This window comes from Ictalurus furcatus, chromosome 5 (genome assembly GCF_023375685.1).
Source record: "Ictalurus furcatus strain D&B chromosome 5, Billie_1.0, whole genome shotgun sequence".
Taxonomy (NCBI): Eukaryota; Metazoa; Chordata; class Actinopteri; order Siluriformes; family Ictaluridae; genus Ictalurus; species Ictalurus furcatus.
In genome coordinates this window covers 26,968,632-26,986,811 of record NC_071259.1, presented here as the reverse complement: position 1 = coordinate 26,986,811, position 18,180 = coordinate 26,968,632, and the positions used below count along the sequence as shown (strand labels likewise).

Here is an 18,180-nt window from a genome sequence, read left to right as displayed (position 1 = left end):
AAATGTAATGATTAGTTACTATTAGTGATCCAAGCAGCTATCAGTGATAAAAAGGTTGTTTCCTTGTGCATGTCTTCCAAAAATTAGATGAGGCAATTTTCTTGTCAGCAGTTAGCAATTAGCAGTGCTAAGTGCACCCCAGTGTTATTTTTTTTTCTTTTTTTCTTTTTTTCTTTTTTTTTAATATATTACTTTCAATTTCATTTGAAATTCAAGTGGCTCCCAAGTGGCTCAATAGTCTAAAGCAGGCAGGCTGAATTTGCAAGGAATTACAGTAAAGTCCACAAAAGACTGTAGATCCGTACCAAAATACGGATCAAATTTGACAAAAGGGCTTTGTTGGACTTATGTTTAAAAGTATATCCCAGAAAAAGAGGTTGTATCAGGAGAAACTTCAGAAGGATGCCAAGCAGTAGTACATGGATAATGATGGTGCGGATCCAAACAAATGTATTTGGTCTGTGGTTTCATTCATGGATGTAGTGGAGGAGGGCTGACAAAGTGCATAGCAAGAGATGGTACAGTCAGTAATTGCAGACCTACCTACCTACTTAATAAAGTGATCACTGAGTGAATAAATTAAATAACACTTAGATTTTTTGTATGTGTGTTTTTCATACTATACTACCTCCCCAACGGGTGTAGGTTAGGTGTAGGTATTAATTTAATTAAGAAATAGCTTTATTTCAGTTTACAGAAAATGTTTTTGTAGTGTTAGTGTTCATTAGCCATATCCATGGTTTGTTCTCATTGTGTAGGTGTTGGGTTTGTAGGTCTGGAGAACACATTTGTTGATAGTTTTCATGTTATCTGGTGCACACAGGCAATTAAATCCCTGTGAAAGAAAAAAAACCTCTGCCTGTGTGTGTGTATGTGTGTGTATGAGAGAGAGAGAGAGAGAGAGATATGCAAAGTGGGTTTAATAGCTCCATATTCATTAGTGTTTATTAGTTCATTAAACAGAGAGGGAGAGAGATGCAGCGAAGTGGTACTAGTGAAATAATGTACATTTATTAACCCTGTGCTTTTCATTGTCAGAGTATGTGCATGTTTGTGTTCTTCAGCACAGAACATTAGTGTTCTCTCTCTGCACCATGTGAGGACTGAGTAGCAGTACCACCCCCATCTTCCTGTCTGACACACACACACAGACACACACACACACACACACACACAGAGTCGATCCTCCCCCAGTCCACCTTGTTCTATGCTTTCTGGCTGAAACAGAAGAATAGCTCTATCAGCGGGGTTACACATGGTCCATGCAATATCACAGACGAAAAAGAACACATGACAATGAATAAGCAATTGCTTTCTCAGTACTAAATTCCAGGCTGTAATCCTAGCAGCTGCAGGCTGAATACTAATTATGAAGTAGTTTGCCCAGATGGTGAATATACTGAAGACAAATTGTCCTACCTATCTGCTGTGCATACATAAAGTATATAAATGTCTATCAATTCATCCTTCCTCCTATAGTTGAAAAGCTTTTATATCATTTCTATAGTTCTATAGTTTCACACTCAAAGCATTATGATGATTTCCATGAGTCATATTTGAGAAATGACAGATGTTCGCTGCTGCATGTGTAAAAAGGAGGCATGCAAACACAAAAACAAAAACATCAGAAAAAAAAAAAAAAACACAGGAGAGGGAGGACCCAGTCGTGATGATTTAATACTGTCTGATAAGTCAATAATGCTATGAAATAAAAAAAAATGGCAGCAGAGGATGCCAAGCACGTGCGTGCATGTGAATGAGTGTGCTTCAGGGACAGAAGAGTGATAGAGAATGTATGAGAGATAGAGAGAGAGAGGTGGTCTAATATGAATTTGTGCCTTATCATTACCCCGAAAGCACTAGACAGATTGAGGAGACAAATGCCAAAGTGTGAGTGTGTGTGCCAATCTGTGAATATGTGTGTTAGTGCTTTTTTTCGTCTGAGGCTCTCTCTCTGCGTCATTTCTGACACCTGTTTCCTGCCCCCTGCCACGCTTCTGTATGACCCCCCTCCTCCTACGCCGTAACAGCCGTCCTCTCGTTAGCACACACACAGCAGTGAACAGGGAGCCGGCTCCTCCACAGCTCGCTGACTCACCAGCTTCAGTGGGAGAGAAAAGCCAATCACAGCTGTACAGGCAGGGAAAGTGTTGCTTTACGCACTGAATGAGAGAGCCACTACTGCTGCACACAAATGAGCCAGCTCAAAATAAGTAATGATTGTTGGTTAATTTCCCTCAGGTACATTTATTTATAGACAGCTTGATTGTTATGCCCCTGGCTTTAATATTAAAAAAAAAAAAAAACATGAGCAACTAAAAGGGGATCACTAATATATGTCTATTTTCTTAAAGCCGGCAAATGATTACTTTGCTACTACTGATGTCACTGGCACTTCCAACATCATTACTCCTTCAGTGTCCAGAATGAACAGTACCTGTAAATGTGGTGCAGATTTAATAGGTACACCAACACTGTGCCTTCAGTCACTGGCCACTTTATCACACCTACAATAAATGTGCGCTTCGTAGACCTACAAAGTTTACACAGACACACTCTCAGGGAAGATAGGTCCAAGCACTTGTCAGTACACTTAATGGAACATTTTGTACCTTTACATAAACCAGCATTCAGCGAGGAGAAAAAAGTAATCAGATACTTTTGTTTTTGTTATTTAATACTTGCAGTGCATTTATGTATGTAGGCCTACTTATAAAAGAAAACTGTTTATATTCATAAGCATATAAAAACATAAAAAATAATAAAAATGTCAGAAAAAAATATTCTGACACTATATATATATATATATATATATATATATATATATATAATAAAAATCTATATAAATCTTACATAAAAATAAATCAAGTTCTTGATATAAATGTTCTAAAAAAAATTCTTTTGAAAAATGCACCTAGTGGCAACATATAAGACATTGTCATTGTTTGGGAAGATTTTCATGCTAGTATCATGGAGATGGGTGTCTCTTAAAGCTGGCGATCACTTGAGCAAAAAAGAGTGGGACAATTGCATGCTATGGTGAAAAGCTTGCCTTGCATGTCTGGATAGTAAGATGACACTGGAGTGAACTTCTCCTAATTTAATATCACTCAATTTTGTAAACCAATCGGTTGTTCTTTCACCATTCCATAAAGGTGAACCTGCAGAGCGCTCCATATGGTACCCTGTAAGTGTCCTACAATACTATTTAGAATGTTGGCCATCTGATTCTCAGACCACCTGTTTATCAACATGAAGGAAGAATACAGGAGCTCCCTCATCTAAACAGAGACTGGTCTACTATTTGGTGGTCATCATCACCATGGAGTATAGAAGGGCTGGATGCTTGAGTCCTAACATGACGTGGCACTTTACGAGGAGTGTCTCCTCTTCATGGGCATGCTGCTTCAGGAAACTACCCAGCACTGCTGGGTATTACCATGAACTTTCTCCAGGTTCTCCAAGGTTAACATCATACTTCCAATTGTATCAGTGTCTTAAAGTGTATCAGTTACTTATGACATTGTGGCATACATTATCCATGTCCAACCTGGTGAAAAGGTTCTTGGGAAAGAAAGCTGTAATACACCAATATATATTGCAAATACTGCATCATATTTCATTTTCTGACTTCTTTCTGACAGAAGGTTTCAGCATGCATGTACACTCATGCAAGAAGGTATCTAGGTGTTTCTCACAGCCCATTACGTTTATCTGAAGTATTAATAATGACATCGATTTCATTGTAGGTTAAAAATAACAGTCTACCAACTAAAATGTCCAGGCAACAGCAGTCTTGAGCTCGGAAAATGAGAACTGATGAAGGCCTAGTGAGGGATTATCACTGTACACCTAGAAAGTGTACCAACAAGGTATTAGACATGCCTTGTAAAGTAAAGTAAAGTAAAGATGCCAATAATGTGTATAATCAATCATAAAAGTAAATTATCTATTTAAATGGTTGTGGCAAGGTTTGCACCATCCTGTGTAATTTCAAGAGACTGTTGTGTGAAATTCCCAGGAGATTAGCAGTTTCTGAAATACTCAAACCAGCCCATCTGGCACCGACAATCATGCCAACCATGCCACATTTCACAGTGATCACACTTTTTGTTTGATGTGAAAATCTTGAAGCTCTTGACTTGTATCTATGTGATTTTATGCATTGCATTGCTGCCACATGACTGGCTGATTGGGTAACTGCATAAATGGGCAGGTGTACAGGTGTTCCTATTAAAGTGGACGGTGAGTGTATATCAGATTATGATATCATATATATAGTCATTCAACAAATGTTAATCTTCATAAAGTCTTAATTCAGAACTCCATACATTTTGCATTCCACTGAAATAATTATTATAATAATAATGACCTATTTTGAATGACCTATGATTGAAAAAAAAACCCCTGTTATTTGATAGATATAAGTCCAAAGTTCCTTTGATTTCTACACCTTTCTAGATGGTCCACAATCTGCTCCGTTTAGTTCCATAGAATTATTATTGCAACTATTGGTCAAACGTGAGATCTGAAAAAAGTGAAATAGAGGCACATTGGAGCAGGAATCACTCTCCCTCATGCTCACTTTATGAATATTTTCAGTGGAGGAGGAACAGTAGACAGAACATTTAATATCAGGGTTGCCAGTGTCATGATTTTTATGCAAAACTGGGTTAGTTAAAAAATACTCCACAACTTCCAAGATCTTGTATAATAGAAAATAATTGGAATTAAGTCTAATACATGTATGCAGTGAAGACAAGCTGTCTATGATGTACAGAACCATTTCTATTGTAAGATATATTGCAAAGTAGGGAGAGGGAAATGGGGTGGATATATAGATTGGATAATGCCCCTAAATCAGAATTGTGTGTGCACCAGCGTGACTTTGTTTCCCATGCAAAGGCTGAGATAAAGAAGAAAAATGTGTCGCTCTTTTCCAGTGTATGGATATTTTGGGCTAGTTTCAGGTTGTTATGTGGTTTTTGAAATGTAGTTGGGCTGGAAATTGTGCTCAAACGTGGCAACCCTGGTTAATGACATTAGCTCTTTGGGAAACTCACCTGCTGAACTGAACACAATTAAACAAAGGTGCATCTAAAAGTGTGTGTTGTACAAAGTATATTATAACTGAGACAGAACACAACTAAGTAGTTGAGGTTTAAGCGTCTTGTAAAACAACCAAACAGCTCGTCAGTGCTGGAATGTGAACTCACAACCTTCCAATGAGTAACCCAAAGCCATAAGTACTGAGCCAACATATCCACCACTAAGTAACATTTTATGTGTTTGGTTGTGCTGACAGATGATGTGAAATGTCATTTTTCAGTGTGGCAGGGCACCATCTGTTCAAGGGCCTTCGCCTGATTGCTTGCCTGAAGCTCATTATTTGGTGTGAGTTCTCCTCACCACCTGGGTGCAATGCTTACAGAAACACAGAGGAGAATCACACATTGGACACTATAGTTAAGTCTGTGGTCTCTCTGCTCCTGAATCACCCAGAATACTCCATCCATTTACAGAGTGAAAGGAGCTCATGTTCAAAGTGAGTGAGGGGAAGGGAGAGAGGGAGAGGAAAAGAATTACACCGTGATCTGATTTGACTCCCTTGATCCTCCTTTGGCTTATAGGCAGATCTGGAGTTTCTTGACGTTGAAAAAAGCCAACAACAGCAGATCTGCTCACAGACAGACAGCCCGACCCTGGGCATGACTCACTCACATGCCCATAAGTGTGAGACAACAGCCATACTGTTCAAAGACGCATGATGAACAATAGGACATAGACACGTGATCAGTTTGTAGTTCATAAAAGGTGAATTTAGTCTCATTTGAGGCTTCACATGAGAACATACTTCATACTTGACTTGACATTTGTGGCATACTGGCATTTTTCTTCATACAGTCTTCTCACTCTGTGAGTTTTCATTCCACTTCGCCATTCATAATTAGGACTAATTGTCACCATGGGAGTTTATTTGTAAAATAAAGATTTCAGCATGGGTTCAACACTTTTTTATGATTACGGTCAAAACAAGAGCAAAAACACACTCACACAGTTGAAATGTTCACTTATTTATGTCAAGCCTCACTGTAACCAGATTTCCTGTTCACACTATTGTTCTTCCATCCAACTGACAAAACACGGGATATCCACTTGGATATGCGTCAACAACTTCATGATGTAAACACTGACTGACCCTTGCTCTTCTGATTGCCTTTCACCATAGTTGACAGAATATGTCCAACAGAACCAGAGGTCGTAGAATAGGCAAAAATTTTACTCAAGTACAAGTAAAACTACTTCTAAAATTAATTACTCAAGAAACAGTAAAAGTAATAATGTTAATAATGACTTGAGTAAGAGTAATAAAGTATCAAATGAGAAGACTACTCAAGTAGCAAGTTACTTGTTACCTCTGATCTTATTCAAATGAAGGGGAAATCCTGAATCTCAGACTATATGGCAAACTGTAAGTCGCACCTCTCCTGGAAAGTCTGTCTGTTCTGTTTATATGATATAAAACCTGAGTTCAAGATGAAGCAGCATATCCCAGTCCTGTGATGGGTACAACAACACACAACCTGTCATTTTCAACACAAAATCTCTCTCTCTCTCTCTCTCTCTCTCTCTCTCTCTCTCTCTTTCAGACACACACACACTAAAAAACAAACATTTTCTCAACAGCTGTCTTTATTTTCACAACATATTATCAACACAAATTCGCAAGACTCGCAACCTCATTATACGTGATATAAACTAATTATTAAAACGATATATATTCATTAACAATTAACAGTAACGGTGGAACGCCACAGAATGTAGCGAAGTAGAAGTACATTTCTTTGATGAAACATTAACTTGAGTAAGAGTATAAGTATAGCCAGTTAAACCTATTATTAAAAGTCTTTTGTTTTTTTCAAAAAGTTGCCTTGGGTATAGCTAGATTTAGAAAAACACACGTATAAAAAGACCTGTGTTTTATGAATAATGATCCTCACCTTCTCTCAAACCCCTTTAATGGCTTGGTTTATATCTAAAATGATATCTGGGTCATACACTATATGGTCATATGTTTGTGGACACCTGACCATCACACTCATATGTGCTTTTTGAGCATCTCATTCCAGATGTAGTCCCCCATATGCTGTTATAATAACCTCCACTTACCTGGGAAGGCTAGATTTTGGAGCATAGCTGTGGGGATTTGTCCATTCAGTTCATCCCAAAGGTGTTCAGTGGGGTTGAGATCAGGGCTCTGAGCAGGCCACTTGAGTTCTTCCACACCAATCTTGGCAAACCACATTTTCAAGGTCCTTGCTTTTGGATCAGGGACATACAAAGACATTTTATACAACTGTGTGCTTCCATCTTTGTGGCAACCGTTTGCGGAAGAACCAAATATGGGTGTGATGGGCAGGTGTCCACATACTTTTGGCCATATAGTGTATTTCTGATGTTGTGCCTTTTGCATGAGTACTACATCTCATGGTATTTATGATAACAATATAACATTAACTAAAACAATTAAAGCTTGCATGTTAAACATAATATAGTTTAGTTCAAAAATGGAATGATTATTTACACTAATTGTAACAAGAATAATATGGATTTTATACTGTTTAATACTGTTTCTTTAAATGAAAATGTGTTTCATGAAATGACTTTATCTCAACATTTTAATGTCTAATTTTCCTTATTTGATCCTGGTAGTTTGATCTGGTCAACAATAGCATGTCCACTCTGTAATGTGAGATATAAGACAATTCAATAAGAATGAATCATGTGTACCATAATGGCCACCATGTTATCCCGTTATCTCTATGGGTCTGGAGTTTTTGATCCTCTTTTAAAACAACAATATACCAGTGATTACAATTTTTAATTATTATAGAGAGACACATCATTTATCTGTTTATAGTTACATCTAATGTTGTATAATGTCCACAAAACAAGTTCCTGTTATCACTTAGATTATGCAGCGTGTCCACCATACAGGCACTTATGAATTAGCTGTTACTACAGAAACAGAATGAGCTAATTTATATAAACCTGTGATTTGCCTTTCTGCCAGAACTACAATCAGAGCAGCTGTTATAGAAAATTAACACCTTCAGACTCAAAATTCAAACATGCTGTGGTATAAGTTACAGTATAAGACCTTATGGCCACTGTTTTCCCTTTGGATGAACAATTACATCGTTGTGGTTTTGGAGAATAAAATATACAAAGATCAGCCATAACATTAAAACCACAAACAGGTGAAGTGAATAACACTGATTATCTCGTTACAATGGCACCTGTCAAGGGGTGGGGTATATAAGGCAGCAAGTGAACAGTCCGTTCTTGAGTTGATGTGTTGGAACCAGGAAAAATGGGCGAGCGTAAGGATCTGAGCGACTATGACAAGGGCCAAATTGTATTCACTAGACGACTGAGTCAGAGCCAAAACAGCAGGTCTTGTGGGGTGTTCCTGGTATGCAGTGGTTAGTACCTATCAAAAGTGGTACAGGGAAGGACAACCAGTGAACTGACAACAGGGTCAAGGGTGTCTAAGGCTCTCTGATATTCGTTGGGAGCGAAGGCTAGCCTGTCTGGTCCGATCCCACAGAAGAGCTACTGTAGCACAAATTGCTGAAAAAGTTCATGCTGGCTATGATTGAAAGGTTTCAGAACACGCAGTGCATCACAGCTTGCTGGGTATGGGGTTTCATAGCTGCAGACCGGTCAGAGCACCCATGCTGACATCTGTACACGACCGAAAGCGCCTACAATGGGCATGTGAGCATCAGAATTGGACCATGGAGCAATGGAAGAAGGTGGCCTGGTCTGATGAATCATGTGGATGGCTGGGTGCGTTTGCATCACTTACCTGGGAAAGAGATGGCACCAGGATGCATTATGGAAAGCAAGCAAGCTGGCAGAGGAAGTGTGATGCTCTGGGCACGGTTCTGCTGGGAAACCTTGGGTCCTGGCATTCATGTGAATGTTAAGTACACCCCTTCATGGCAATAGTATTCCCTAATGGCAGTGACCTCTTTCAGCAGGATAATGCGCCCTGCCACACTGGAAAAAATTGTTCAGGAATAGTTTGAGGAATATGACAAAGAGTTCAAGGTGTTGACTTGGCCTCCAAATTCCCCAGATCTCAATCCGATCGAGCGTCTGTGGGATGCACTGGACAAACAAGTCCGATCCATAGAGGCCCCACCTAGCAATTTACAGGACTTAGAGGATCTGCTGCTAAAATCTTGGTGCCAGATACCTGTACATTATCTTTTATTCTGACAGTGTAGAGAATAAGTCAGTTTAGTAGCAGAAGTGTTCAAATATGGATCAAATAGTACTTTCTGAAGGACCATTTTCAGTAGTGTGTTGTACATGTACTCTGTGATTTTGCACTCTTGAAAAGCTGTCAGAACTCAGAGGGCCTGACACACATGAAGTACACTCTCAATCTCCTCTTTTATAGTAGCTTATTATACTGATCAGGAAATGAGAAAGGGCTGTCCATTATACCTTGAAGTACTTGTATTCAAAATATAGTGCTTTTATTTTATTTTGTTTTAAGAAAAAGTGTAAGAGAAAGATAACTGCACCAATGGGCAGATCTGATGCTGACATCCTTTTAGTAACCTTTAGTAACCTTTTAGTCTTCTTCAAGCTTCTGTGTCACATCATATTTGTCCACAGTATAAAGCACATCAGTGGATCCTGTATTTCAGGAAATGCTATACTCAGTATTGGATGAGTGTTTTTCTGTAACTATGTGGAAAAAATAACACAGTCACATGGTCTTTTGTTGCTTGGGTACCATTAAGGAATTTTATTGAATAATCAATTAACTGAAAAGCTTAATGATTATGACGATTTTGCTTTGTGCGCATATAGAACTGTGAAGGCAGTTCGCTTGCTGAGTCGCTTAGGAAACCACCGCTGCTGACGTCAACTCAGTTTGCTACCTTATCGAAGAGGCGTGTATGTTGGGGGCGGGGAGCAGCATTTTCAGAGCTAACAAACAGTTATTCATAGCCAACAGAGTCAGTTTGGGCTTGAGCAAAAAAAAGAAAAAAGAAAAATGCAGACAAGCATGTTCTCTCTTTGAACAAATCCAGAACAAAGACTTTTTCGTCCTTCTGACTAGTCATACTTCCATGGCAGCCCAGCTTCATGCATCACTACATATTTGAAATGGACTATTGTTTGGAAAGATTTCAATATGAATGAACAATGTAGTTTTAAACATATGAACATTTCATTTCATATGGCAGATTTGCTCAAGCCGTAACTCTGCATGGAGTTTCACATTCTCTGAGTGTCTGCGTGGGTGTTTTTCAGGTACTCCGGTTTCCTCTAACTTTTCAATAATGTGCCAGTAGGAGCAATTGCTACTCTAAATTTCCCCCAGGTGTGAATGACTATGTGATGCTCTATGATCAATTGGTGTCATGTCTAAGGTGTATTCCTACCTTATTCGTTGTCTTCCTGGAATAGGCTCTGAATGTACCACTATCATGACCGTGATAAATTGGTTGGTCTAGATGAATGAACATTTAATATTACACCACACCCACTCTATTACCTCATTTTGTCTTGGCATGCATTTGCAAATTGACAAAGAACTTCATGACCTCTTCTCTGCTTGACGTTATGTTTCCCATGGTGATGATTAAGGTGAAGCCCACATAGTTATATACATGTGTGATTCTTCTACCTCTGTTTCCGTAGCTCCAGCTAAAGCACACACACACACACCCACACAACCGTTGGCAGGCTTCAACAGAGCAGAAAAGATTTTTCCAAGGCCACTGAATCTCACTGAACCATCCATACTGATGGTGTGTGGGCCTGTAGACCATCTGACTATCTCTTCCGTCTGAAGACTCAGCAAGACAGAAAGTGGGACGTCTCTCATACGTAAACACAGAAGAAGTGAGGAATCCTAATCAGATAGAACACTTGGCAAGTTGGCAAAGAGAATTATTGCAATATTTATCAGAGTATATACGTAGGTGCTGATGGTAGAAAGCAGCCTCAGTGAAATGTAAAGGAATACGTCACTGGATTTCAAATCAACCATGATGATTATCTTACTCATCAGCAACTGGAGCATATTTAGGAGATTGCGTATGACTGATGTCATGAAATGACTGATAGATGTGTCTGGCTACAGGGCCTCTGAAGCAACGTTGTGAGATTAGATGGAGCTGTTACTCATTTTCCTGGTCGAATAATGTCAAAGTTCATGCCTTTGTCAAGGCTTCTTGGTTTTGTCCGATCTTAAGTAATTAAATAAATGAGATGAAAGCGTTATTTAAAAAATGTATACAATATACTGTACCTTATGTTAATATGCCTGTGCCAATAATTATTACTCTAGAGTCCAGTCCATTAAGGATTGATATAGACAACAGATTATAGATTACATAACCAATATGATATGCATATATTGAACCAATATAATCTTATTATCATTCTGAAGGCTGAAACTTTATTACACCTTTTCCTGTATGCATAAGGAGAAAGTATTTACTCAATTTAAATACATCACTTCCATAAAAGGTCACTAGAGGTTTAAGGTTATTAAACATGACAGTATTTTAATAGGCACCTAAATAAAAAATGAGTCACGTTTATTTAATTAGACAGTTATTCAGCTTTATTCCCCCCATTATACTGCATGGCGTTGTCATGGTTATAATGATGGTTGCTAACACGCTTTTGACTATGAGACAGTTCAAACATGACTTTTGAACAAAATGCTTTTTCCTTTAGTTTGTTTGCGGTTCAGTCAGTCATGCTCTTATGTGTTGAGTTTTACAGGAAAGAAGATGTTGAATAAAGACTGACGCTTTATATAAATGTAATGTGTTTTGACAAAGATATAAATGGATATTAGTGTCTTCAGAAACGTTGGCTGGGACCTAGAAAGGTCATCTGTTGTCAAATCCATTACGTTATATACGTTACATTATACAGTATGTACTGTAGAAACAAAGAAACATTTCATAACACTGCAACAATTGAAATGAAAAACACAAAATTCAGAATGTTTTTTAGTTAGATCAGTTTTTATTATTTAATAAAAAATAAATAAATACATATTTACATAATAAATATTTTCTAATATCTAACAAATGACGTAGTCTCACACATACACACATATTGACATGCATAAAAACAGTAATAGTCTCATCAACAGACTTTTCTTTTTTGCTTTAAATCCAGCTTTCATCTCGGAGTTTCTCCAAACCTGGTTACATTCCTCTAGCCTCTGGTCCCAGCCCAGTCTTTCTTTTTCTTGCTCGTTCTCTAATAACGTAATGCTACATTCATTTCTCCTTTCCGCGATAACCTCCACTATCCACCACCATCTTCATTTCACAGCACCTACTTCTATCCAATTAAACTTTCTCTAACAGTCTTTCAGCATTAATTACCACTTCCACACTAATTAACAGTTCCAGTTTGCTTCTGTGCTTTAGCCAATGTTCAGTTCACAGATTTTTCTTGTTCTTGCGTGCCCACACACACACACACACACACACACACACACACACACACACATACAGAGCGAGACACCCTGAGTTTCACGGGTCTCTTTTGCATCTCTGCTGGAGCATGTTGAGTGCATATTCCAAACGGCTGCGCAGCTCTGATGTGCAGCCGGCCCTCAGGAGAGCACTCAGTTTAAATGTGGCGGATGTTCGCTCCTCGTTGATGTACGTCAGGAGGTAGTCGTCCTGCTGGGTACACAGGATGAGTTTGGTGTGGTCGTGGTAGAAGTTTACCTGTTTGAAAAGATAGAGAGAGAAAGATTGAGAGTTTGTCATCCTGGAAATAAAACAGGATGTGGAGCATTGTTACAGCAGTGGTGAGTCACTGTGATACCACTGCGTGCGTAGGCTTCTTCTTGATCTTAAAATAAGCTCACCGGATAAACAATTTAAGGCAAGAACAGTACACAGTATTTCTAGAAGGAAAAATACACAGTAAGAGACTAGGAGGCCATTCTGCATGCAGAACTGTATGTTGAATAAAGGTGAAATACTGAAGAGTAATGGTTCGGAGAAATAATAAAAAAAAATCTGAAGGACTTATCAGGAAACATGATTCAATAAATAGGTTTCTATGGAAAGGTTGTGACTACTGCTACAACTCTGCAATCAACAAACCTGCAGGAATGAGTTGCTTCCTGGATACCAGTGTATGAATGAAGAATAGACTGAAAATGTTTCTTTGATTACCTGGAATGTGCCATCATTGAAGAGCATCATGAGGGCCCGGTCTGACTTCAGCCATTGCAGCAGATAGAGTCTGGGCTTTTCAGCATCTGTGTCAATCACCATATCACCTCCCTAATGACAAGAGGAAATGTTAATGTTTATACAACAAGCAAAACAGGTTTAGATTGAAACAGCACCCTTACACCCTTTTTTTTTTTAAAGAGTTCATTGAGAACCTTATTTACGTTATAAATGAAGAATTATACACAAATGCAGAAATAATGGTTGTCCTTGATTCTATCAAGAATCCATGTTTAAGGTTTTTTTTCAAAAAAAATTATTTACATTTTAAAAAAGTGTAAATGTAGGTTAATTTCCACTCACATCCATCAGGTTTTCTTCCATATAGTGAGCGAAGTACTTGAGAATAGTGACCTGGCCCACACAGTTCTCAGGAACATCTGTTGTGTACATCACAGCACACTGCCCCATCTCCGCATGCTGCAATACAGTCCTGGTCAAGAAAGATAAATAATAGACAGAGACACATTAAAACAGTCACCTAAAGAGCGTAACATCATTTAAGTGACAAGGCAAGGTTATTCGTGTATCTATGTGATCTTAAAAAGATATTTCTTGTTTTAGCAGTAAGGTACCAGTTTCTTACTATTTGAATGTACTGTTACATTGAACTGTTATTTTCACGTTCTATGTATCTAATTTAGAACTATTTTGTGCTATTACTTGATGATGATGATGCCCACTTTGCCGAATTGGGAGTGCTCATGTGCCTCAAATAATTATATTTTTCCATTTCTATAACAATGCAACTTTCTTCAAGATCAGCAAAGTTCCAACTTAGCTCCCACCTAACTAATTACTCAGTGACCTAGTAACTACCTATCTACCTACACATTTGAATATGTACCTACCAAAGAATGTAACTACCTACTTACCTAGCTAACTACCTAAGAACCTAGCTTACTAACTACCTGTCTATGTACCAACCTACCTAACTTTGTAACTAGCCTGTCTACCTAATTATGTAATTATCAATCTACAATATAACTTACTACCCACCTTACCTGGTAACTACCCAACTACCAATCCAAGTACCTACCTACCTCTCTACCTATTTGGGAACGTACCTACCTAAGAACTGTTATTACTTTAGTAACTACGTTACCAACTTACTACCTATCTATGCACCTACGTAGCTAACCTAATTATATAACTACCTACATATCTACCTACCTAAGTACCTAATTATGTAACAAATTATATATATACCTACCCTCATAACTTCCTAACTACCCATCTACCCTACTACCCCCAAATCTAGTAAACTAGCTAACTATTGTACTTGATTTTAATACAGAGATTTCTTCTTTATCCCAAGTCCTTGTCCTTATTAAACCCACTATAACTTACTATATAAAATATTGTGTTTTCACGATGTGTCCATTCATTCAGGCCATTTATACTTGCACTACATTTATCTTACAGACTCCAACAAGTGCGTGTCTACCATCAAAATCCCTCAAAACATGTGTGTTGTGTAATTGTCATGTCTCGTGTGATAATCACAAACGACATTCAGCACTTGACAACAGCACTGATTACATCAATTGATTTGAGTTGGCGACTGAACAAGCCCTGGCACCTACGTTTTGTCAGCTAGGAGACTCATGTGCGTTCCGCTGTTGAAAAGGACGCCCACAGTGTTGTCGGCCAGCTGATAACCAAAGCCATATTTGTTGGAATAATCCACCCACTTTGTCACCCACTGCATGCTGCTGCATCCGCTAGCCTTGGGTAATTTCTCAGCTGTGGATTAAGAATGGATTGTTATTTACACGTGAATTTAAATTGCCTTCCACTATGAATGGATTTTGTGAATTTGTAAACACAGCGTGTCCATTTGAAGTACCTGTGGGCATGTGCTCCAGGCAGCCTCGTAAAACACTGGCAATGGCTTCTGCAACAGAGCCTGTTGTACTGTCCTCCAGACCTACAAATCAAAAGGGGATGTTCTCAGCATTGCTAATGAAGTAATGTGAGACAGGAAAATTACTGAGAGTTGTCTGACTGATTGACGACACACACACAGACACACGCACTTACATTCATTGCTGCTGCTGTAGCTCCCGAGGCTGCCTCTGACGATCATGAGGATGGTGTCTCGGGCTTCAGGCTGTGTGACTGTTGCCTGGGAAACAGGCTTTCCGGCCGGTAGTGACGGAGTCCCTCTTTCCTAAAAAGGTAAAAAGGAAGAAAGAGGGGGCATGTGAGGACTGCGAATCATTGTCATTCACTCGGTTCTCCTCTGCTATACACTGTGTTCTCAATGAACAGATAGATGCCCCAGCTCACCTCTGACGATGGTGTAGCAGGCTGCTTATTAATTGAGGTCGTCTTGAGGTCATTGCAGAGTTTGTAGATGTCGTCTTCTTCCTTGGCTGTCTTATCTATAAGTGGAAGGACTGTCTTGATTAAAGAGCTACAATGTTATTTTCAGTTTGTATATACATAGTAACAATGAGTCTAGCACTTACTGAGATTCTCATAGTACTTGGCTTTGTCTCTTTTCCCACCAAACAGGGCAGCAGCGGCCTTCCTGAAAAAGCTCTTGGCAGGGCTGGAGATGTGGAAGTCCGGAGCAGAGAGACAGCAGCTGGAAGGCAGTGTCTCTGGCATGAAGCCCTGTGTGGGCAGAAATTACTAGTTAAGATCTCAGTGCTAAAAAACATCTGGCATTGTAGATACAAAGTCCACAAAACAAAAACTGACCTGCGAGAGAAATTCGTGCTGTGCAATCTCGTCGAGTCGCGGTCGATCTGCTGGGTCACGGGAGAGCATGCTGGCAATGAGCTGCCTGGCTGCGATCGACAGGGAGGAGGGCAAAGAGTAGCGAGCCTCTTTAATACAGCGATATGTCTCCTTAAGGTTATTGGTCTCAAATGGAGGTTTGCCCTGGAGCAGAGTGTACCTGCATGAAAAAGGGTGAATATCAGTCAGATAAACTCAAGGTCATTTGGTGCAGTTATTCTTTTAGCATCAGTTTCGTCAATCATCAGTCCATTTTTTGGTCATGCATGATTGATGAAACACAGTTATGTAATGGAATGTGTGCAGGTCAATTCTGATCAGTGCTGGATTCAATTTGCCCTGCAGGACAGTGCTTCCATTGTGCACTGTTTTGTGGTAGAGTAAAAGCAATAGAGGACTTACATAACGCAGCCCAGGGCCCAGACGTCCGACTCCCAGCCATGGCCCTGTTTATTCAGCACCTCTGGAGAAAGGTAATTCGGGGTGCCGCAGATCGTCTTGCGCCTGTTGCTCACTGGCTCTAGTTTGGCAGCCAGCCCAAAATCTCCAACCTTCAGCTCCATTGAGTCACTCACAAACAGGTTCCCTATGGAGTAAACAGACAAAATTGACCCCCAGATTCAGAATGGCATCTACTCAGATTTCAGTGAGAAGCCTGATGTTTAAAAAAAATAATAATAATAAAATATTTTATTTCAGAAGTGAGCTGTGTACCTAGTTTGAGGTCTCGATGTAGGATCTCTTGATCGTGCAGATATTTCAGTGCAGACACTGTCTGTTTGAGGTAGTACCTCACTTCTGGCTCCGTTAGTACTTTGCGTGCCTTCAGGATGTGTGCCAGTGACTGAACAAAGACAGAATTGACAGAGGCACATTAGTAAAACATTCACATGCCAATCCAGCTCCTTTCGTTAAAAAAAAAATTATTGCTCACCAACTAATACTAATATTTCTCAAAATTTGTGCAAAAGAAATACATCACTGATGTTTTTTTATTTTATTTAAATAGCTACTGTGCCAAGGAGACAGTGCATGTGGTGTAATCTTTAAGCACAGGCATGATGAGAGGGGGATGACTCACTCTTCTGCTGCAGTACTCCAGTAAGATGTAGATGTTATCTTTATCTTCAAAATGATGATAGAAATGAACGATGTGCTTGTGGCTCAGTCCTCTGTGCAACTCGATCTCCCTGTTAATCTGCAAAGCAACATAACACCGTGCATTACATCTAGACTTTTGACATGGAGCGCACGTCATTGACAGCTAGCTACGGGCGCGTGCCTCGGCTCACCTTCTCGCGCTGGTGCGGTTTGGCGACACGCGCGTGCGGGATGATTTTGGCCGCAAACACCTTTCCGGCGGACAGGTCAGTCAGCTCGTAGCATTTAGCAAACCCTCCCTGTGACACATGAATAAACACAATGTAAAGCAAAATCTATGCAGAACATTTCACCGACCGACTCCTGTGCGACGCAAATCCTCACCTTTCCGAGAACTTTCCCGCGGCAGTAACATTTCCCGGTCACGGGATCCGTGATGATGCGCGAGAACTCCGTAGTGTTGGCACTCTGCTCTTCTTTCTTCCGCCGCTGCTCACTCGGTTTGTTAAGCTCGCACATCCTGTCGTTATTAGTCGGCTGTTGGTTAGAAACGTTCCTCGGGCTCTCCATCTCTAGTCTGCGACCCGACTGTGTCTCTGTCTCTGTTATTGCCGCTCGGTTTTATACCGAGAACTCCGCCTCCTGTCTAGACTCCCAACGCAAACACTCATTTAACGTCATAAGCGAAGACATCATCGCGCATGCGCTTTTCATACAGCATTTCAGAACTCAGTGGTGTTACTACTTTCCTGTTTCCAATAAACAGCTTTTTTTTTAAAAAAAAAAAAATACTTTATTTAAATAAATAAAAAAGTTTTTTTATTCACCAGTAAATATTCTGACCCTTCATTGGAAATGAAAAATCCATCTATCCATCCATCCATCCATCCATCCTCTGTACCGCTTATCCTACACACACTGGACGAGGTACCAATCCATGGAAGGGCACAATCACACACACAAACACAAACTATGGACAATTTAGAGACGCCAATTAGCCTACAACGCATGTCTTTGGACTGGG

At 39.6% G+C, this 18,180-nt stretch overlaps 1 protein-coding gene across 1 annotated transcript; it reads right to left on the bottom strand.

Annotated features, from left to right (window-relative positions):
• Nucleotides 1-12,052: 12,052 nt before the first annotated feature.
• On the bottom strand, nucleotides 12,053-17,819 carry plk2b (polo-like kinase 2b (Drosophila)). The gene is made up of 14 exons (XM_053625507.1): nucleotides 17,541-17,819; nucleotides 17,348-17,455; nucleotides 17,137-17,253; nucleotides 16,770-16,899; nucleotides 16,458-16,641; nucleotides 16,017-16,215; nucleotides 15,782-15,929; nucleotides 15,600-15,694; nucleotides 15,351-15,480; nucleotides 15,157-15,237; nucleotides 14,894-15,053; nucleotides 13,611-13,740; nucleotides 13,248-13,358; nucleotides 12,053-12,791 (listed from the first exon to the last, which is right to left on the bottom strand). Exons 1-14 carry the CDS (start codon nucleotides 17,724-17,726, stop codon nucleotides 12,591-12,593), a joined length of 1,980 nt encoding a protein of 659 aa, XP_053481482.1. The 5' UTR covers nucleotides 17,727-17,819; the 3' UTR covers nucleotides 12,053-12,590.
• Nucleotides 17,820-18,180: the final 361 nt, after the last annotated feature.

What these genes read in the sequence shown, in the direction of transcription:
- plk2b (XM_053625507.1), bottom strand. Translation starts at nt 17,726, where the DNA reads ATGGAGAGCCCGAGGAACGTTTCTAACCAACAGCCGACTAATAACGAC. An exon ending in CTACAGCAGCAGCAATGAAT is followed by an intron (nt 15,238 to 15,350) that starts GTAAGTGCGTGT and finishes TTTGATTTGTAG; the next exon opens with GTCTGGAGGACAGTACAACA. An exon ending in AGTCTCCTAGCTGACAAAAC is followed by an intron (nt 13,741 to 14,893) that starts GTAGGTGCCAGG and finishes TTTCTTGACCAG; the next exon opens with GACTGTATTGCAGCATGCGG.